Below are 23,542 nucleotides of genomic sequence, written 5' to 3'. Positions count from 1 at the left end.
TCTTGGATCTGAGCCAATTCTTGCAATTCCACTCAACCTAGCCTACCAAGAATAAATGCCCAGATCCACATTATAGCTGCACCCTGTCATCTTCCCCCTTCTGACACCTTTAGGGGATCAGTAAAATACACAGCCTACTACCACTTGGAGAAAACAGGGAGTGGCAGGGGAAACTTCAAATCCCAGAAGCCACACAAATCAATCAATATGAAGAATTTCCATGGATAAATGGAGCCTTATTTCCACTTCCAATTTCCACTGGGGTAAATAAGCCATAGAGATAAAGCCCAGAGTTTAGGAGATGTGCGTCTGTTCTTTCCAGACCTCTAGTATGGCATTTAAATGTGCATCTAAGCCCTGGGCCATTGTAAGAGCTTTGGGAATTCCCTGCCCCCCCCCCAAAGATGTTGAAGCATTCTTCTGCAGCACTTCCTTAATAAAACACATTCATTGTGAATTTTCAAAATGAGTGAAACCCTTCATCAGAAACAAATTTGTTAACTGACTATAGATGATCATTCTTAGCTGCAAGATATGAGATCCCGGGTCTTTATGGTTCAGTTTGTGGTTTGGTTATTGAACTCTGAGACATCTCTTTACAGACAACTTTTTCTGTGAAACGGATTTCTTTTGAGATTTCAAAAAGAGAAGGCAAGTCTCACCTCACAGTACTCCGTGATAATGCAGAAATTATCTTTCTCCACGAAGCTTGCATAGAACTTGACAATGGATGGGTGGTCCAGCTTGGAAAGAAGCTGGGCCTCGAAATTGGCCTGCACAGTCTCATTTGGATTGAGTTCTCCAACAGAGATTTCCTTCAATACCTTTCTGCAGCCAAAAAAATAAAAATAAAAATTTTTAAAAAATATATTTAGAACTAAAAAGACACATTTATTAGATCTTTTTTTTTTTTTTTTTTTTTTTTTTTTTGCATTTTTCTGAAGCTGGAAACAGGGAGAGACAGTCAGACAGACTCCCGCATGCGCCCGACCGGGATCCACCTGGCACGCCCACCATGGGGCGACGCTCTGCCCACCAGGGGGCGATGCTCTGCCCATCCTGGGCGTCGCCATGTTGCGACCAGAGCCACTCTAGCGCCTGGGGCAGAGGCCAAGGAGCCATCCCCAGCGCCCGGGCCATCTTTGCTCCAATGGAGCCTTGGCTGCGGGAGGGGAAGAGAGAGACAGAGAGGAAGGCGCGGCGGAGGGGTGGAGAAGCAAATGGGCGCTTCTCCTGTGTGCCCTGGCCGGGAATCGAACCCGGGTCCTCCGCACGCTAGGCCGACGCTCTACCGCTGAGCCAACCGGCCAGGGCCATTTATTAGATCTTAACAAGTGGTGCAGGGCCATCTAATTTATGTCCAGGCTGTGACCTACTCATAGGTCTGGTATTGTCTGTTATGACACTGTGTCTCCAGGTGGAGCCGGCCTGCCTCTCTGCCCTAGCCAGTGACATGGCTTCCCCAAGGCCTCTGACCTGCACATCTGTGACTCTACAGTTCTGGTCAAACAGGGTGGAGATGGAGATACTCTTGAGCAACATCACTGACGTGGTGCTTCCTCTGTCTCTCTAGATGTCTCCAATTCTCTTTGTGTCTTGCATAGTATCTCTGTTTCTGTCTCTCTCTATATTTTCTCTCTCATCTGTTTTCCTGCGTTTCTGTCTGCTTTTCAATGTCTCTCTCTATCCCTCTCTTGGTATCTCTATATCTTTCTGTCTGTCTCTATATATACATATGTGCATATGTAAAAATAATGTAATATTATACAGTGTAGTATCATGTAATATAAATATAATACCTGTCTCTCTGTCTTTAATTCTTGCTTTGCCTATCTCTTTGTCTCTCTGCCTATGTCTCTCTCTGCCTCTGTGTGGGTGTATAACTCACACAAATACATATAGACACATACGCTTCTCTCTATCTCTAAGCTCTAAAATTGTCCACATCTATTAATAAGACAATATCTATTTTATTTTTTAAACTATCCTTGGCAAAGCCTACTTTATTGTTACCAGTATTTAGGAGAAGAGAAAAATATCTGTAGACATGTTCAGAGAGGTAGTTAGGATCTTGAGCAAAACTCATTAAGTCTCCAAATTATTATTTTAAAAATTGTGATAACTTAATAAGGAGTAGATCAAAACATTATCTCTTCGCATCTAAGAAAAAAGTAGTCTGATGAACAAACCAATTATAGTGGCAGAGTGTAAACTAGATTGCTGGGGAGAAGTACTTCAGAGCATCAGTTCCGTGTGTAGACAGAGTCCACTGATTATAAGTAGGCTGTTTATTAAGGCAAGTTGTGCAGGACCCATACTAGAAATCATTTTCCAAAATAAAAAAAAAGTTCTTTAAGAGTTACCACTTACACATATTAAGGAAAATGTAATTATGTAGAAACTCTCTTAATTAAAGGCCCTTTAACCAATTCATAGATTAACCAGAGACCTCTACTCCTTCCTAACAGACGCTGCAGGGTGCCTTTGCCACAGGGAATGCTGGGGCTGGTAGGTGCACTCTGGCACCCCCATTTCTGTTCTTCAGTTGAGACGTGCGCTTACCCAAGTCATTGTGTTTATCCTCAAACTTGTTAATGCCAGTTGTGCTCGTTATTGTAAATTTGTGACTAAAATATGACAACCTGATGAAGGATGAGTGGGGAAGCTATCTTTGTTAGGAAAGCTAAGTCAAATGCTTACCAAAGAAACCTGACAAGTGGCAAAAAGAAAATTGTGGTTAAATAAGTAATTGACAAGGCAATTCTAAAACAGTGGTTTAAAAAATGTAAAAATTGAGTATTGAGTATTCTTTTCCAATGTTCTTCATATTAACGTTCTTCCCATTCGGAGTTCATTCCATTCTCAACAGGCAACCATAGCACACACTGTTTCCACAGTGAGTGGTCCAACCACACCAGCTAGGGTGACTTCACAGGCTCTGCTCTGGCGTTTACAAGAGTCTATAACTACAGCTGCAATTTAGAAAGTTGGAGTATTTGGTTCCTTATCCCAAATGCTGCTTTCGCATTGGTTTGTTATAGAACTCTCTCTTAGGCCCCTACTTGATAATGAAGTAGATTCTAGGGAAATGCTTGCTTGGTAACATATTTTATGGAAAAACTATTCCATCAGGAATTCGAGGGTGGTGAGGAGGAGGGGAGCAAAGAGGGACAGTTATACGGTGATGAATAATGACTTGATTTGGGGTGATGGGCACATAATGCAATCAACAGTTCAAATGCTATAGAAATGTTACCTGAAACCTATGTACTCTTATTGATGTCAGATCAATAAGGAGAGACAATGTCACTCCATTAAATTTAATTTCTAAATAAATATTTTTTAAAGAGTACAACCATAAAATAAGAATTCTGTTAAAACTGAGCTCGTTATTAAAGATGGTATCTCAGTAACGTCATTACAGTTAGTATACTATAAGGAGCTATGTTTTTGCCTAACTTCTGAAGATTACAAAGCAGCAGGCCAAGCTCAGTGACATCTTCAAAGTGCTTTTCCAGCAATTTACTGGGCCCCAGATACCACGCAGTTGTAAAAGTCATAGCAATTAAGCATGACAATACAAAGTCTTACACAAACTTGTAATATTCTCTTGCTGTGAAGGAACAAATACTATAAATACTTCAGGATGCTTATTTTTCCTTGCAAACACCAACCACTGTGAAACAGGGCAGAAGACTTAGACACAGTTACCCAAGCCTTGCCTGGAAGCCCAATGATAAAGCATCAACTCTAATTTGCCCACAGCTTAGTGGATGAAGGTAGGACTATTAGGGCAGGTGGTATCTAATACAATCGTCTCTAGCTGACATGGAGACATTCAACCTCCCTTCCTGACCTAAAATCATGCCACTGAACTGACACAGAGCTCCCATTGCGTATAACTTCATGTGAGACCCACAGCAGCCAAGGAGAGCATGGAAACTTACCAAGTCAAGGGCAGCTTGTCACCTGCTCAGGGGCTCTCAGCCTGTCACTCACTCCTAAATAACATGACAGATACGTATTTGATCAGACTCAACTGTTCGGGAGAAACTTTTTGACAGTAGCAAAAATGGGCACCTTAGCAGACAATTCTGCAAAGTTTCTGTTCTCTCTCCTTACTGTCATGCTTTCTTCTCTCCAGACTCTGTAGTAAACTGACAAACTTTGAAGAATGACTTTGAAAATTTGGGATAACTACAGTTGTTTTATTGCCTCAGAATTGGTCTACCTTTCGTACAAATATAACAGATGACACTTTTGAGATGTTAACCAAAGGTTGTTTTTCCTTGAATTTCCTTGTATCCATTCCCATTTTCCCCATTGAAGCAGCAGCATATGGAAAAAGATGGCATCCCACACTACAGAGAATGTGAGTCCAATCCCTGGCTTTTGATTTTCCAATGGAGAGATGAAGTCCAAAGAGAAAAGACATGGAGAAACACCGGACCAGAGAGTGAGCATCCTCCCTGCCCCCAGGTGGGAAAGGGACACTCTGGACCAGATGAAGAGAAACAAGAAAGTTAGGTACTGCTGAGCCCTTGGAAAGAGTTCATGAGCCCTAGGCTGGGTCCAGAGGGCAAGACAGGAATAGAACCTCAGGATGGGTAGGGGAGCCGAGGAGCATAAGACCTATGTTCTTTCCAGAGGAGGCCATAGAAAACAGCAGGACCCTTGTGTTTTCTAGTGTTCAGGAGGAGGCGGGAGTGAAAAAAAAAAAGAAAAAGAAAAAAGTTCTTCAAGGGGAAAATAAGCTGATGGGCCTAAAAGAGCTCTAGAATCTCCAGTTAGGATTGCAGAAAGTGTCAGAAAGATGTCCCTTGCAGCCACAACCATCTCAGGGAGAGCCAGTCAGCTGGTGGGACTGGAAGACCTCCCAGTTAGTCTAGAAACAGCCAGCTATGGTCCCTTCCTTTATGATATTACCATCCAGTATTGCAAGTGTATAGAAAGTACCTACTATGTGTCTGTGGTGTAGTGGGCACTGGGGACTTGTGGTCTCTGCTTTTGTGTTTTGGGAGGAAGACATATTTAACATAATATTTGTATATGCAAAAATGTGTGTATATATGTATGTTTGTATTTTTAAAAACTTCAAATCAAGTTGAATGACATGAAGTTAGGGTAAATGCTGACCAGGGCCCTCCTGGTTTAAGATGCTATGACTCTAGTGTGATCAGCAGCTACTGTACCCACTGAGGGCAGTGCCACAGAAAGTAGATTTTAAACTCAGCATAAAGAGAGTAATTTTTTGCTCCTTTGATTTTCTTTTTTAATTCGGCATTCACCTATTCAACAGAGAGAATTAAATCTGCTTGGGACTTTTAAGATAGAGTTTTCATCCACCTATTATTTTAGTGACTTCTTTCTAAAGTGGTAAGTTCTCATTTTTTCTAATTTATAAGAAAATATAGTTTCATTATAGAATATTTTGAAAACAAAACAAGGAAAACATCACCCACAATCCACCATAGAGATAATCAGCATTAACATTCCTGTGTGTTTCCATCTTTTTGCTCCACTTTTTAACAGTTGAGGCCCAATAGCTTACACAATTTGCCTGCTGCTATTTTCATGAGACATTGTTATAGCTGGCTCCTGTCATTTGTGGCTGCCCAGCATCTTAAGACGACCTCCCTACAATTGTGGGAAATCCCTGGACTGTGGGTCCCGTCTTCCCCAGGTAGATAAAAAAGACAACAAACAAACCCTACATCACCGCCTCCCTTGAGTTGGGGAGTTGGGGTACCAGTATCTGACATGGGTTCCACCAGTCAGCTGCACCCATCCAAGGCTTTGCCTTGGGTGTGAGCTGTGTGAAGAAACAGGGTGGACGCAGGGCCTCCCTTTTGCCAATACAGGTGTCATAAGAAATAGCATGACCCTGGGACAATGGTAGCAGGTCACTTCAGTGGCGTGGTTCTGGCTGATGTTTCTGGACACTGAGCTGTCAGCCTGCTCCACCTGCCCTCCCACTGTGGTTATCTCTGCACTGGAACCAATGGCTTTCTGCTTAAACTGTGCAGAGGGTGCTGCTCTTATCTGCACCTGGGAGCCCTCACTAATGCAGTTCTGCATGACATAAGCACATCCGGGTGCTGAGATGAATCACTGTATACACTTGGGGGCAATGAAAATTGAATCTCCAAAGGTCTGACTCATTGAGTTCATTTCTATTTATTTATTTCAGTCTTAAAAACTCAGGTCTTCTAAGGGATTTAAGGTCACGGTATTTCTCATTTACAGGCAGAAATATCAGGAGAGTGGAAAACATCCTTTTGAAAGTTATTTCATCCCCTTTCCTACAACATATAACTTTAAAATGTAAAGGGCATGAAAAAATGTAATGTCGGAGAATAATATTTATTCCAAAAAGTGGCACATTGATTTAAAAAAATGGAAAAGCCAATTATCAACAAAACAAAATTAATAAGTGTTGGAGAAGATGTGGAGAAAAAGGAACCCTATACACTGCTAGTAGGAAAGTAAACTCGTAGCCACTGTGGAAAACAGTATGGAGTTTCCTAAAAAAAAAAAAAAAAAAATTAAAATAGAGCTACCATATAACCCAACAATCCCTCTTTTGAGTATCTATTCAAAAAATTTGAAAACATTTATTTAAGATATATGTACCCTATGTTCACTGCAGCATTATTCATGGTAGTCAAGACATGAAAACAACCCAAAGGTTCTTCAGTAGAGGACTGGATAAAGAAGATGTGGTACACGTATACAATGGAATACTACTCAGCCATGAGAAAAGAGGATATACTGTCATTTGCAACGGTGGATGGATCTTGAGAATATCACACTAAGCGAAATAAGTCAGACAGAAAAGGAAAAGAATTATAGGATTTCATTCATATGTGAGATATAAAACATAAAGCAACAAATGAACAAACAAATAAAACTCAGTTATCAAAGGGGAAAGGGTGGGGGGAGGGTGAAGAAGGTAAGGGGGTTAAATGAATGGTGATGTTAGGAGACTAAACTTTCGGTTATGAGCACACAGTGCAATACACAGATGATATAAAATTATACTGTTGAAACTTATATAATCATAATAACCAATGTCACCCCAATAAATTTAATTTTTTAAAAAGAGGGAATGGAAAGACTAGGAACTAAAAGTACCTAAGGAGCTGAAATAGAAATTGTAGATGTTAGTGAAGCATATACCAGATGCGATTGTATTTTACTTCAGTTGTTTTTGCTTCTTTTAGCAATTCAAAAACATTTTTAATGACTGTGGTCAGAGAAAAAGAACAAAAATGTTTTATGGGATCATCATCATATGCCATAATCTATTAACTGCTTTTGTTTTTAACAATTAAACCCCTGACCTCAGATCATTTGGGGCTAGAATTACGATTCATCTGGCCTTTCCCTCTCCACCCCTGATGACAAGTATGTTGTAGAGCAGGAGTCCCCAACCTTTTTACACAGGCGGACAGTTCACTGTCCCTCAGACCGTTGGAGGGCCGGACTATAAAAAAAAACTATGAACAAATCCCTATGCATAATGCACATATCTTATTTTAAAGTAAAAACACAAAACGGGAACAAATACAATATTTAAAATAAAGAACAAGTAAATTTAAATCAAGAAACTGACCAGTATTTCAGTGGGAACTATGGGCCTGCTTTGGCTAATGAGATAGTCAATGTGCTCCTCTCACTGACCACCAATGAAAGAGGTGCCCCTTCCGGAAGTGCAGTGGGGGCAGGATAAATAGCGAGCCGTAGTTTGGGGACCCCTGTCATAGAGTTTTGGAACACAGTAGGGGCTCAAATGACACCATGGTACAGTGCAGGTGCCTGTGGCAAACATCAGCAACTGAGCAGCAAACTCCTGCCCAACCCAACTTCAGACTCTACACAAGGCCCCAGGCAGCCATTACTAAATAGCTTAACACAGAAAATTCCACACTTCAGTCACTTTGCCTTCTGATGCGAAACACAACGCTATGTGCTGGGGACACAAAGGTGAAAGAGATCAAACTCCTGCCCTCCAAGAGAAGTCAGTCTTACTGGGGAGACCAACAAGAATAAAAATAGTTCAACAATTTTTATGATGAATGCTGCAATAGAACTAGGGGTAGGGCATGGGGTTCCCTAGCCTTATTCAAGGAGGGAAGAAAAGGCCAGATCTATAGAGCCCCAGGACATTCACTTTTGTACAGGGAAACTACTTTGTAGTATTCTGAATGGCCTTTTCCCCAGGCAGAATCTAAGTAGCAAAAGCAATTAATTTATTATTCTTTTCTATTTACCCTGTATAATCAATACCCTGTAGATGAATATCTGTATTCACATTATTTGAATAGGCTGTGAAAGTTAATGAGCATGTAACTTTTTAAAAAAAAAAACTACTTCAAAGAAAACTAAGAATTTCTATGGCTATATAGCATTCTTTAAAAAAATTTTTTTCATTAATTGGAAAGGGAGAGAGAAAAAGGGAGAAAGAGGAGAAGGGAGAAAGGGAAAGAGACAGAAGCACCAACTCATTGTTCCACTTATTTGTTCCATTTAATTTTGTGCACTCATTGCTTTCTTCTCATATGTGCCCTGACCGGGGATCAAACTCGCAACCTAGGTGCACCAGGATGATGCTCTACCCACTGAACGGCCCAGCCACAGTCTATATAACATTCTTTACAGTAACACAAACACACACACCCTTACATGTGGAAATGTGGAATAAAAATGTTACAGGAAGGGACACTTCAAAAATTATCTGTAAAACTAGAACTCCTTCCCTTCTTCCCTACCCATTTATATTTCCCCATTTAAAAAAGCATTTCAGCTTTATATAACAAGATTGTAAAAAATAAAAAAGGAGGCCCTGGCCAGCTGGCCCAGTGGTAGAGCATTGGCCCCGTGTGTGGAAGTTGTGGGTTTGATTTCTGGCCAGGGCACACAGGAGAAGCACCCATCTGCTTCTCCACCCCTCCCCCTCTCCTTCTTCTCTCTCTCTCTCTTTCTTCCCCTACTGTAGCCAATGCTCCATTGGAGCAAAGTTGGCCCGAGTGCTGAGGATGGCTCTATGGCCTCTGCCTCAGGCGCTAGAATGGCTCTGGTTGCAACAGAGCAATGCCTCAGATGGGCAGAGCATCGCCCCCTGGTGGGGCGTGCCTGGTGGATCCCGGTCGGGCGCATGCGGGAGTCTGTCTCTCTGTCTCCCTGCTTCTAACTTCAGAAAAAAAAAATAAATAAATAAATAAATAAAAGAGGAGCTCTACCATTAAGCCATGCTCTGTTCTAGGAGAATCTCTCAGTCTGGAGACCCTGGGAAATAAACCCTGAAAAAAGGATTTGCGTGCAACAGTCAATTTGGGCAGTGGACAGGCATGAAGTGATAGGGAGGGAGGGAAGCCATTCAAGGGCCTTTTTGCAAGCTGGTTCCCACTGTGGGCAACTGTGGCCTAATTCTGCGCAGGAACCCTGGGACCCAGTGCAGAACACACCTCTGAGTTCCCCTGCCTGGGGGGAGAGGACCAGCTCCTTCTGGTTCAGGCTGCTCCCAAAAGTATGAATGCCCCCACTCTTCCAACCTGCTGGAGTTTAGGGGGCCCGAATGGCCAGAGAGAAGCCTCAGGAGAAATTGCAGGTGCCGGCAGTTGGAGGCTGGGTCCACACTAGGAAATATTAATAGCCCAGAGGTCGCAGGTGGGGCACCAAGACCATCTTCCACAGGGATAAAAGTTTAAAAACATTTCCTCCATTTTAAATTCTGGCCTATTTTATTGATACTCCTGAAGATGACTAGACAAAATAAGATGTCTTGAATACTGAATAATGAAACTGCAAATCATATTACCTATGGATAAATTCCATTTCCTAAGCTTTTCAAGACTGATTTAGTTTACAAACACATGAGCAGCATATAGGAGTATTCTATGCAGATAATAAGCAAAGGATAAATAATTAATACTAACTAGTAATATAGATATTTTAAAAAGAACAAATAAGAGTGAAGCATTTCAGACATTTTTGCTTGGCAAATATGCTCTTCTTGGCTCCTGTCTGGATTATATTTTCATTTGTGGTGTCAAACTCCATGCAGTGTTTCAATGCTGGTACCATAACAAATTATGCAAGTTGCCTTTTTTTTCTTCTTCTAAGTAACAGGAAAGAGTAAAAGAAAATTTCAAGAGTAGGAGGTTGGAAGACAAATATTGCCTGAATAAAGAATATCTAATAATCATGTGAATTCAATGACTTTTCCATCTGTATAAACTTTTTAAAAACAGAAATGGCTTGAGCACATGGCTCAGGGTTGGAATCAGCGCTGGGTCTCACTGCGGGTTCTCTGCAGAGACTCTCTGGTGTCGATGCAAGAAAAGAACTGCCTGCCTGCAGGATGGACCTCAACCAGCCCCTTTCCGGATGGCGCCTTGGAGATCATACGGAGAAGTGGTAAAACGTCTGATGACTCTGTGTGCAAAGCCCTTCTTCCAGGGCTTGGCTGAAAAGTCTATAGCAAAACCAAGAGACCCACGATCAGGTGTTAATTATTTGTGGATCTGAAGAAGCCAGCATTTGCTCTGGCCATGTTAGGAGAGCCTGTATATTTGCGCACTTGCTACAAGGTGGCTATTTCCTCCTCCATTTCTTTTTTTTTTTTTTTTTTTAATTTTATTTATTTATTCATTTTAGAGAGCTGAGAGAGAAAGAGAAAGAGAGAGAGAGAGAGAGAGAGAGAGAGAGAGAAGTGGGGGAGAAGCAGTAAGCATCAACTCCCATATGTGCCTTGACCAGGCAAGCCCAGGGTTTCAAACTGGCGACCTCAGCGTTCCAGGTCGATGCTTTATCCACTGCGCCACCACAGGCCAGCCAACATCCCCATTTCTAAATCAAAGCCTATCTAAAAGCTGTTAGGACTGTCACAAAAAGAATTTATTGAGAACAAACTGCCTGTCCCTCTCCTTCTAGCCGAAACAGTGAGTGAATTGTTTCACTGGAGACTGCTTTCTGGAGCATCTTTCTACAGACTCTGAAGTCCTCTTTACCTTCAAGGACATAACAGAGTCAACCCCCATTTCCCCTCAAAAGCACTGATGGCTCCTCCTCCTCCCTTTCCTCCCACACAGCTCTGAACAAGTGGTCAGGCAATTCTGTTTTTCTTATTTACACAGATGAGCAAGATCACTGAATACTGTGGTGTAATTTAAGAGACACCGAGGGCTGTCTAGCATCTCCCCACTCCTCCACCATCACACGCTCCGGAGAGGAGGACCCGCTCCCCAGCCCCTGGGAGGAAGCATAGTTGCTCCAAGCCTCACATGTAACCCCATGCCTCCTGCCAGAGATTAGATGAGACGTGGGATATAATTCTGGCCTGTGAGATATGAGAAGTCTCTTGGGAGTTTCTAAGAAGATATTTCTCATTGATAAAAAAAAAAAAAAAAAAGAAGCATGGGAGGAAAGTCTGCTTTAATCTGCCTCTTCGTATTATCGTCAGCATGTGACTTCCTGAACTTTGGCAGCCAGCTGGGCTCACAAATGAAGTCACCTAAGCGGACAGGCTAACAGATGGAAAAGAGAGACAACAAAGTTCCTTATGATGTCAGCTGCTGACTTCGTCACCCCTGGATCTACTCTCTCTCTAGACTTCTTAATAGAGAGAGAAGTCTTTTTTTTTTATTTATTGTTGAAGCTATTCTGGTGGCCACAGACATCCTGATACTAATATTTTGCTACACCTTACGAATGTTCTAGAGGCAAATATGTTCTCTGATTCAGTGGGCTGGGCATCCATAAGAAAATGGAAGTTTATAAAAATGTGCTTCCTAGCATACTTGCTGAAATAGACCTTATCTAGAAGCTGACATACCCATAGGAGCCCATCGTAACATTGGCGTAGACAAAGGCAATGGCAGAGACATCGCAACCTGGGAAATGGTTTTGCTCAGCTGTTAAACAATATCTCAAAGATGATTCCTACCGCAGTAGCCTGGCCCAAGAGTCGCACGAAGCTACCCTGTCTTTCTAATCCTGTCCCTTTATTCAACTTCCTTTCCAACTTTGGAATGGATTGTAGATATTTCTTGAATTTTAAAGCTAGACAAGACTCATAAAGAGCAGATTCATAAAAGCATTTCAACCTATTAAAATCCTGAGAATTAAGTAACCTATCCAAGGTCAAACAGCAAGTTACGACAGAGCCATCACTTACCTCCTGAAGGTGGAAACAGACCACAATTCCAAAAAAACACATCTTGCTTCCAAACTTAACAGTTTTCCCCTCTTTTATGTTAATATAGAGATTTTCAGAGTCTAGTAACAAGACAGCCTAAAACTTTTTCATTTTTTCAAACCATCTTTAAAAGAACAAAAACTCCCGGTCCCTACCCCACTCTTCCCTTGCTTTGCATTAGAGAAGGGAAAACAAAAACAGAACAAAACAAAATATAAAACCCTTCATAGCATGATGGTCTTGCTCTTGACGAAGCACTAATGAAACTATGTTTTTCATTAATTATCATTTGAGTGTAAAGAAAAATCTTCCCAATAGTCAAGAGCTATTGCCAGCGAAAGCGTCCCAGATTTAGAGGTCTGGGATAAGACCACACACAGGAGGGAGACAAGGTACTCGGGACTTACCTTTCCTAGCGAGGTGGTGAAATGTACAGTTTTGAGCTTATCTTAGGTACTATAACTCTGCAATTATGATTCTATGTGTAAGGGCCAGTTTTTACAAGGTTCAAGCCCCAGGCCAGGGGGCTGGGTGGATAAAGCATTGTCCCAGTGCTCCTCAGGGCACAAGCAAGAAGCAGTCAATGAGTGCACACCTAAATGGAACTACTAAGTGGAACGGGTTGATACTTCTCTCCCTTTCTCTCTCTCTCCCCTTTCTCCTTCTCTCTCTCAATGGAAGTTATATAAAAAAAATAATCATATATTTAAAAAGCTCAACTGTGCAAAACTCATTTGATTTAAAATTGTTAAATGAGTAGTAATATACCATAAAAACAAAAATAAAAATTGATAACATAAGAAAATGCAACAAATCATTTGTTCATTTTGACACACGTTGAAAGGTACTGAGCTTACAGCAAACAAAGGTCCTATTTACAACAACAAGGAAATTAAGGAGCATGACAATGTCAATAAGGATATGAAAGAATAATGTACCATAATCAGATTAGCTTTTTGTTACAATTGTTATATACTCCAAATTTACAATTAATGTTAGGTTAATATTCAAAATGCAATATTTTAATACATAATTCTTGTTAGGGTTTTGCTTTGAACATTACAGAAACAAACACCACAATGACTGCTTTCCATGAGAAAGCCAGATGTGATACAAAGCCTACCATGAAATCAAGATACAGAGACAAATTGACTTTTTTTTAATAAATGTGAAATCATTCTTTTTTATTAAGATTTTATTTATTCATTTGAGAGAGGAGAGAGAGAGAGAAAGAGAGAGAGAGAGAAAGAGAGAGAGAGAGAGAAAGAGAGAGAGAGAGAAAGGAGACACAGGAGGGAGGAGCAGGAAGCATCAACCATATGTGCCTTGACCAGATAAGCCCAGGGTTTTGAACCAGCGACCTCAGCTTTCCAGGTCTACTCTTCATCCACTGCGCCACCAAAGGCAAGACAAAATGACTTTTAAAAAGCAACAAAAACTGGCCCTGGCCGGTTGGCTCAGCGGTAGAGCGTCGGCCTGGCGTGTGGGGGACCCCGGCCAGGGCACATAGGAGAAGCGCCCATTTGCTTCTCCACCCCGCCCCTCCTTCCTCTCTGTCTCTCTCTCTCTTCCCCTCCCGCAGCGAGGCTTCATTGGAGCAAGGATGGCCCGGGCGCTGGGGATGGCTCCTTGGCCTCTCTCTGCCCCAGGCACTAGAGTGGCTCTGGTCACAGCAGAGGGACGCCCCGGAGGGGCAGAGCGTCGCCCCTGGTGGGCGTGCTGGGCGGATCCCGGTCGGGCCCCGGTCGGGGGCATGCGGGAGTCTGTCTGACTGCCTCCCCGTTTCCAGCTTCAGAAAAAAAAAAAAAAAGAAAGTTAAATTAAATTACGATCAAGGGAAGAAGCAGGTTGGTACTCCAAAGAGAACATGAAGCAAGAGCCTCGGGTTTCAGTGGAAGGAAGTCCCCTCATCTTACTGGGAGCAGGTAGGTGCTAGTTGGCCTCCGGTTAACAATAAGACAGAAAAATACAAAAAGTTTGTACTTCTAGACTACAGTATCCATTTCATCACCATGGTAATTGTGATATTTAGACTTGCACTAAAACTCTCTTTAATTGAACTATACCATAAAGCAGGTTGTCACTGTATTTAATTGGAGGTGGAAAGGAAGGAAAATAAAGTTCAGTATTAGCATACTTCCATTAGACAGTTTAAGCAACTAATTCTGGGTCTTATATTTTTGCTGAGTGGTGCTTATATAAAAACAAATAAACAAAAAACCCAAGAGAGCTCAAATTAGAATATACTACTAGGAAGGATCTAGCTTCCCTGAATAACAGCTTATAGATTTAGTCATTGATCTGTAACACACAAAAAGAGTTACTGTCCTCTGTGTAAGAGGAAGGAGAGACAGGGACACGTGGCTCACCTGTCTCATTACGCTGGCTTCATTTTCCTGTCACGAAGGAGGGTCATGGGAGCCTGGCTCTATGAAGAGCTGCGGCACCTTCCTGCTTGCTGCATCTCACAGAGCCGGCTGTGGGAGTTGTCCAGCCGCCTGGGAGAACACCTCCTCAGGTCCTGACCCTGAGCCAAGGACACAGAAAAGTCCTGAGCACGGCTTTCCACCAGAGCTGTTTCTAGAGAATCTGAGATTTATTTGAAAACAATCATAGTGTTGCCATGTTCATACAAATGACAGGATAAAGAATTGTTAGACTTTAAAGATAGGAGAGGTGCGATCTTCATGTAGGTTGGTTCACGGCTGATTGAACAAGTTGACCAAACATGCTATGGTCTTGGACCTCGGGCCACTTTGCAGGTGCTCCCTCTTGTATTGCCACTGGAATCCATCCCTAAAAATATCTTCGCCAACATTTTATTAATGACTTGAAGATCCAAAAAGACATATTTACCAAGTTGGTAGAAGAGGCAAAGCCAGGCAGCATAATCGATAGACATAGTCAGAGTCAACTTTTCAAAGTGATTAAAAGGCTGAAATGTGAGCTGGAAACCATTCAGGTTAAATTTTGCATGGATAAACCTGGAATTCTACAGTTCTATAGAACAATAGAGTTCTGTATAGTTGCAGAGTTCTACATGTATAGAGAAGGTTCTAGAGAGTTGTACAGTTATACAGAGTTCCCAGTTCCATAGCTAGGAAAAGAAAAACCTCAAAACTGAAGGTAGTGTGTGGGAACGAGACTAGTAGTCCCCCAAATTCAATATGAGACCCCAACATGATGTGACTGCCAAAGGAGCTCCTGCGACTCCAAGCTGATTTAGAAATTTCTGCAAGGTTTTAGTGTGAAAATATTTGCTTCCAACAGGCCCCTGTGTTCAGGCCTGAAAACATTTCAAGGGAAATAACGCCACCAAGGTAACCCAAGGAGTAATGATTAAGATTTTTAGGAGTCTTAAAATCAGATTACCCAAGGGATAGAGAAACAAAAGGGACAGAACTAAGATACTATGAGCAATAATTTATGAAAATGTGCAATAATTTATGAAAATGTGACAATCCCTTACTATTTATAACCATATATAGTAGTTACTATTTTCCCCATTTTACAGATGAGAAAACTAAAACTGATAGATTAGGTAACTGTCCAAAGTACATGGAGAGATATGAATGCAGATGAGTCTGACTTTAAGGATGAGGTGGTTTCCAAGGCATTATTTATTTATTTATTTATTTATTTTTTGTATTTTTCTGAATCTGGAAACGGGGAGAGACAGTCAGACAGACTCCCGCATGCGCCCGACCAGGATCCACCAGGCATGCCCATCAGGGGGCAACGCTCTGCCCACTAGGGGGCGATGCTCTGCCCCTCCGGGGCATCACTCTGTTGTGACCAGAGCCACTCTAGCACCTGGGGCAGAGGCCAAGGAGCCATCCCCAGCGCCAAGGCATTATTAATGTAACCTCTATCCAGTGGTTAAAACATTGATAGTATTAAGCAAGAGAAGATTAGACTGAGGGACATGATAAGTACGTCATGCAGTAGATGCCTCCACACTTGTATATATGTGATGCAGTATATACATCATGCTTCTATGTCTCATTCACACTATTTCCCTTGCCTGGGACATCCTCTCTCCACCCCTCTGCTAGATTCACATTCATCCCCTAAGCCTTGGCTCCTATGCTCTCTTCTACAATGTCTTCTCCATTCTATAAATATCAGCTAAGTGCACCTCCATCTAACATGTCCTGCAAGGAGCTGAACGTGCCTATTTACATCCTCATTGGCCTGACCACTCTGTCGGCCCTTTGAAGGCCAGAGCCACATCCAATTCGGTTTTTATTTTCTTCATAACAGCTTTATTGAAATATAATTCACATACCATAAAATTCACTCTTTTAACTTGTACAATTCAGAGGTATACTCCCAGAGGTTTGAAACCATTACCACTATCTAATTTGGAAACATTTTCATCATCTTTATTAGGGACTGAATTTTTGTCCCCTCTCACCCCCAATTCATATGATGAAGTCCCAACTCTCAATAACTCTAGTTATTTGGAGACAAAGTCTTTAACGAGGTGAATAAGCTAAAATGAGGCCATTAGGATAGGGCCAATGAATTCATCCAATATGAATGCTGTCCTTTCAAGAAAAGACACCGGGGACACATACAGGATTATGTAGAGCAGCGGTTCTCAACCAGTCGGTCGCGACCCCAGCGGGGTCGCCTAAAGCCATCGGAAAATACATAATGCATACCAGGTATTTACATCCCGAATCATAACTGTAGCAAAATTACAGTTATGAAGTAGCCACCAAAATTATTTTTTGGTTTGGGGTCACTGCAACATGAGGAACTGTATTGTGGGGTCACGGCATTAGGAAGGTTGAGAACCACTGATGTAGAGGAAAGACCTACATGAGGACACAGCCAGCAGGTGGCCATCTACGAGCCAAGGAGAGAAGTCTCAGAGGAAACTAACCCTGCCAACACCTTGATATTGGACTCCAAGCTTCCAGAACTGTTAGAAAATATACTTCTGTTGTTTAAGACAATAGAAGTGGTACTTTGTTATGGAAGTCCTAGAAAGCAAACACAATCCCCAAAGAAACCTCTTACCCATCAGCAGTCGCTCTCCATTCCCATGTCCCACAGTTCCTGGCAATCATTAGCGACGATTTCTGTCTCTATGGACTTGCTTATTCTGGATATTTCCAATAAATGGAATCATACAATATTTGGTTTGTTATGACTAGTTTCTTTCACTTAGCATAATATTTTCAAGGTTCACCCATGTTGCATCAGTATTTCAGTCCTTTTTATGACTGAATAATTTTCCATTGTATGGATATAGCACATTTTGTTTATCCATTTGCCAGTTGATAGACATTTATGTTGTTTCTAGTTTTTGGCTATAATGAATAATGTTGCTGCTAACATTTGTGTACAAGTATTTGTGTGGCCATCTATTTTCTTTTGTTTTGGGTATATACCCAGAAGTAGAACTGCTGGGTCACTTGGTAACTCAATGCCTAACATTTTGAGAACAGGCACATTCTGAGGAATGTAAAATGGGAATGCACCACTTTACATTCCCACCAGCAAGGTGTGTGTGTTTCAATTTCTCCACATCCTCATTGACACTTATTATCTATCTTATTTATTCCAGCCATCCTTATGAGTATGAAGGGATCTCTCACTGAAGTTTTGATTATCAACATCGTATTTTTCATGTGCTTATTGGCCATCTGTATATCCTATTTGCACACATGTATATCCCTATTTGTCTTTTACATCTCCATCCCCTGATCCAGAACCAGGCACACAATGGAGTCTCAATAAATGAAAATCATAAACCACTTGTAGCAGGATTACCCAACGAAAAACTGATGATTGATGCTGAGACCTACTAGATCAAACTCTCCACGCTCAGGCCTGGATATCTACACATAAACAGTGTCCTGGGGAGTCTATAACTCACACTGAAGTTTGAAAACCACTGCCTTAACTGAACCAAAGATTCTTTAAACATCTGAAGAGCTGTGATGCATTCAGAGGTAAACATGTGATCTATGCTGCTGCAGACTGCAGAAGCAGGACCGGTGGACAAGAATCACAGGCAGGAGGGCGGGACCTCGCCAAGCGCTAGCAATCTGCCATGAAGGATGCAGAAGGGAGTCTCACGCTGGGTGAGATGTAGGATGGCATGTGGTCCTTGTAGGGAAAGTATGTCATTTCTGTACCTGGTAATTTGCATTAGTTTTAAAAAATATTCTGCCTCATGATCAAATAATATGTCCTGGTGTTAGTTATATCTAAAATGAACTGAGTCTCTACTGAAAGAGAATATGTACGTTTTTCCCACCTCTCGATGTTTTTTTTCTACTTCTTGCTTTTCTCTGAAAAAGGGAAAAACAAGATTTCAACATACCCACACAAGCTCTCTCACTTCGAAGACTGCCAATACAAGTGAACTCTCCTTTCTGCTGTCTGTCAGGTTTCTTGGTTCCAAGAAACAAAAAAGACTTGGCTGACTGAAGCCAAAAAGGAATTTATTACAAATTGGGTGAGTGGATCAGAGATTCACTATGAGATTCAGGAAGACCACAGTATGGACAACCTCCCTGTCACCCTTGCTGGTGCTGGGCCTGGTGGCACTATTGCCCAGGAACTCCATCTTGCTGCCACTGCCACTACCAGAGTGGCCCCTGATTCTTGGTCTCATCGGTGCCTAACTCCAAGTCCAAGGTATCAATTGTAGAGTGCACAATGTTCAATCAATGGATAATCAAGTTGATAATGAGTGAATTCAATGGGCACTGGAACACTGGGCATCAAGGGGCATGTATAAAAAAAAACCAAAGGTCCAGTTTATGTCTCTAGGAGCTTATATTTTAGGTGAAGAGCTGAGGTGTACAAAAATTGTTAGGCAGTATTTACAAGGTTCCACAATAACCAAGGGGCAGCATTTACAGGGACAGAACATGTGTGCATCAATGTAACTGCAAAGTTGTAGGTTGATTTATATTATCACCATATAACTAAGGAATAGATGGTACTTATCAGCTTGCCGTCAGCCCTGGAGCTTTCTAGTCACCACAAAGGACATTATGCAACTTTGCAAACTGAACCAGAGAACCTTCCAGGTTAAAGGCTAAAATGCTTTTGCACGTTCTCTCTCCTGGGTGCATGGGGGAAGGAGGTAGACTGGTCTGGTTGGGGAATAATGACTCACACAGTTCAGACAGATGGAGAGGGTCCAGTTGATAGAATACCTTAAAGGCGATGCTACCACTGCTTTGAAATTCTTAATAATCAACAAGGGCCCTTGCGTTTTCATTTTGTCCTGGGGTCAAGTGACGTAGCCAGTCCGGTCTGTGTTATTCAAACATAAAAGTTATTTATAATTGACTATTGCTAAACTAACCAACTTCATTCTTGGTCACTGGATCAACTTTGCTTTTTATACATTTGATAAAGTAAGGCAGGGCTCAAATCTGTGGATCCCCTCCACACCTGTCATTGCTATGAATGCTCTTAACATGGAAGGGGTGTGAGACCATGGGTACAGATGAGAAAGTCAAGAGGCCATAGGAGTATTTATAAGAACTGAAACCTTTTTATCTGTCAGTGCAAACCAGGTGCTCAGAGGAATGCTATCACCAGTGGGGCCACTTAAAAATTAACTTTTCTAGAGTCAGTTGAAAAAGCCAAATGGAAATCAACCGTATGCACACTTGGACACCAATGCTATCAAACACAGATACCTCACACCATGTGGACAGATATTCATTTGGTTCTGTCCCTGAAGACACTATCTGGAAGAGCCAAAGCCCACTGACAGAGCCTCAGCGAATGACGAGACTCCCTTTTTATTACATGTCAAAATCTGGTTTTAGTTCTTTCGGGTTACACGTCTAATTCTAACTTCTGTCAGGGAAATACATACGACTATTAAGTCATAATAGTTTTACCCTAACTCTTCAAGAATGTATGTAAAAATAACAAAATTGATGTATATAATAAAATTTCCTCTTGTAGTTGAATCTCTAGCTCCAGAAAAAGTCCCTTGAAATAAAACTGAAGCAAATCTTAGTAGTTTCAATGAGCTAAATATATTTTCATGGAATCAAAAAAACAAAAAAAATCTTCTTAAAATAACCTGAATGCATTTTTAGTGTTAATTAAGGGTTAGCCTGAACTAGATAGACATCAGTAATATCTTATAGTTACCTAAAATTTTTTTTAAAAATTTTATTTGAAGCATTCTTATAGAACTATTGTAAAATCAAACAAAATGATGTTGTTAAAACACTTTTTTTTTTCAAAAAAAGTTATAAAGAAAAAGTTATGAGACTTTCAGAATCAACTTTTAACAATTTTATATTCACAGAAAATTAAATACTTCTTCCTTAATCAATTACAGAGTTTATTTTTTAAACTTAATAGTTAAATTTCCAAGATACAGGAAATCTTATTTGTTCTCAGTTCCTTAGTATACCTTAAATTTGAAGCAATCACCTCTCCTCAATTACCTTAGCTATGTATAACCAGGGATAATCCTGTCACCCGACAGCCATATTTGTGAAGATCGGGGAGCTGACAGGTTGGACTGTCAGGTTCTAAAGCTAGGGGTGATTTCCCTCTCTTGTCCGTACTGTAGTAGAAATTATTTAAGAGGACTCTAATGCAGGTTTTAAGACATCAAGAGATAGAGATGAGTCAGTGGGTTTTCTTTATTTAAAATACAGTGAAAAGCAGGGGTCCCTAAACTTTTTACACAGGGGGCCAGTTCACTGTCCCTCAGACCGTTGGAGGGCCAAACTATAAAAAAAAACTATGAACAAATCCCTATGCACACTGCACATATCTTATTTTAAAGTAAAAAAACAAAATGGGAACAAATACAATATTTAAAATAAAGAACAAGTAAATTTAAATCAACAAACTGACCAGTATTTCAATGGGAACTATGGGTTTGCTTTTGGCTAATGAGATGGTCAATGTGCTCCTCTCAATGACCACCAATGAAAAGAGGTGCTTCTTCCAAAAGTGCGGCGGGGGCCGGATAAATGGCCTCAGGGGGCCGCATGCAGCCTGCGGGCCATAGTTTGGGGACCCCTGGTGAAAAGCAATATCGATATTACACCAGCAGCTTTCAGCCCTCAGCCTGAAGAGGGGACCCTTCGATGCCTAAACAGCCCTGATCCACCGCCGGTTCTGTTTTCCCTGAAGTTGGGGGCCATGGGCAGGAGGGCATCCCTGGCCCTGTGGAGGGTATCTGCTCTGACCCCCTTTGCCATCTCCTCTCAAGGCAGAAACTGGGGGCCTATGATGACACAGCTTATGCTAGACCCATCTGCTCCTTCAGAGAAACCATTAATGAAGGTATCTGGAGTTCAGGCTCCAAGTAGAGGAGTTTCCACATACTGACTCTGCTCAGGGAAAAACATACAGAGCGAGCCCAGCCCGTCTCTGCTGATTCAGGCACTGAATGAACTGAAGCCTGGGAAACTCAAGTCCCTGTGAAAGTGTCTGACTACTAACAGCCTGGGGGAGCTTGTCTGCGAGGGTAGGGGGCAGGGGTCCCCCATCAATCCCCCTCAAAACATTCCCCTCCCAGAACCATGCACCTGGTCCCCACAGAGAGAAATTCTCCAGCAGAGCAGAGAAAGACACACGCTGAGACAGCTGACAGAACCAGCCAGAGGTGTCTTGAGCATCTCTACTGACCTCAGGGCAGTGGAGTGAAGTTCAAGCCGCAGGGACACCTGCGTGTCCTTCCTCCCCGCACACAGTCACTCTTATGTCCCCATAAAACAGCTCCAACTCTCCGGAAAGACGAACTGAATAACCTACTTGGGTCCCTCTGCCCTAACGTCCAGACACGGAAATGTAAGGTCTACCGGAAAGTTCTATCCGTTTCTATCACAAGTTTCGACACGTAAGCACATGTTTATTTGGCGCATGTGTGCCTCTCTATTTTTATCACTTAATGTATACATACTGATGTAGCAAATTAACTAAAACAAAGTTGATTTATGTTAGTCTTATGTGTGAAGCGATAGTGTACCCATGGCTACTGATAAAGTTCATTTACGCCACTGTAATTTTTACGAATTTCAACAAGGAAGAAATGCTACAGAAGCATGTCTGTCACATCCACCATATTCCCCGGACTTAGCATCCTCCGACTATCACATGTTTTTGTCCTTATAAAATTTTTTGAAGGGCAAAAAATTCAAAAATGAAGAAGATATCAAACAAGCACTGGTTCAATTTTTCGCATCAAAAGATAAAACATTTTTCAAAAATGGGATATACAAATTGCCCTCACGCTGGCAAGAAATCATTAATAATAATGGCAATTATATTATTTAATAAAGTTTATTGACGGTAAGAAAAATTTGTATTTTGTTTTATTCCAAAAACCAAACAGAACTTTCCGGTAGACCTTATATAAGCATATGGAAATTTTGTATCCCGCTGTTACTGGAAAAACAAGAGCATTAGTGAATGGTTTTGCTCCAGAGTCCTTTCATTTGGGTGTTTTTGTCAGAGTGACTATTTACTATCATTTCAATACCAACATCATATGAACCACTGACTAGCATTTATCAGATAGACACACACCCAGCACTCGCTGCTCGCTTTCCCTGTTTTATTCTTTCCACAGCATGTAGTATATGATATAATTTTATTCATTGTCTCTCTCCACGGCCCCACCAGAATATTCCCCCGCCCCGAAAACAGAGACTTTGCTGTGTTTGCCGCTTGTACCATGCCTAGATCAGCCCCGGCTCTGTTAGCAGTCTATGCATTCACCAAAGGCTGAATGAAGAGGTTCACATCGTAGGTTACAAAAGGTAAAGACTGCTTCCTAATTGTCACTGACCGATGACTCTGCTACATTAAGCACTTGGCTGATATCAACTGGATCCCTTTATTTTTTTCCTGCAGGATCTGACAATACGAATTTTCACATGCAAAGGGTAACCCCTTTCCCCCTGGCAACAGTGAGACAGCGTGGGTCTCCTGTCCCCAGGGGTGAGATGGTCTGGGCCAGTTTATTAAGACCTCACCCCTGCCTGAGGCTGGCCTTGCTGCTACATCTGGAAGGGGAGGTAAAGCAAGTTCAGCCTCGGAGTGAGGAAGAGGGAGGGACAAAGTGGAAAAGCTGCCGGCCTGCACTCACAGATTAGGGGACAGCCATCCATCTAAGTTATAAAACGCCTCCCAGGGCCATCTTCAGCAAGTCCACGTCCACAGAGTGGTCCAGACTTCCTTCACTGGATGAGCCTCCTTTCCCTGTAGCTCCTCTGGGTCTCTCTTCTCACAGGGCTTACCATCAGCGTGGCCCAAATGGCCTCTTGCTCAGAGCTGCAGATTCATGAAGGGCTTCGAATATTGATTCTCAACCAGAGCTCCGCGCCA

General features: G+C 41.8%; 1 protein-coding gene across 5 annotated transcripts in view; it reads right to left on the bottom strand.

The window, feature by feature from the left end:
• NEK11 (NIMA related kinase 11) overlaps positions 1 to 23,542 on the bottom strand; it is a 290,594-nt gene that overhangs the window by 246,287 nt on the left and 20,765 nt on the right. For all 5 annotated transcript variants that reach the window (XM_066351279.1, XM_066351278.1, XM_066351280.1 and 2 more), the window contains exon 3: positions 663 to 828. In XM_066351279.1, coding sequence (XP_066207376.1) covers positions 663 to 828 — 166 coding nt within the window. The remainder of the gene's footprint in view (positions 1 to 662; positions 829 to 23,542) is intronic.

Source organism: Saccopteryx leptura, chromosome 10 (assembly GCF_036850995.1).
Source record: "Saccopteryx leptura isolate mSacLep1 chromosome 10, mSacLep1_pri_phased_curated, whole genome shotgun sequence".
NCBI classification, from domain to species: Eukaryota; Metazoa; Chordata; class Mammalia; order Chiroptera; family Emballonuridae; genus Saccopteryx; species Saccopteryx leptura.
Note: the sequence above shows the minus strand (reverse complement) of the source record. Positions and strands in the feature narration are given on the sequence as shown.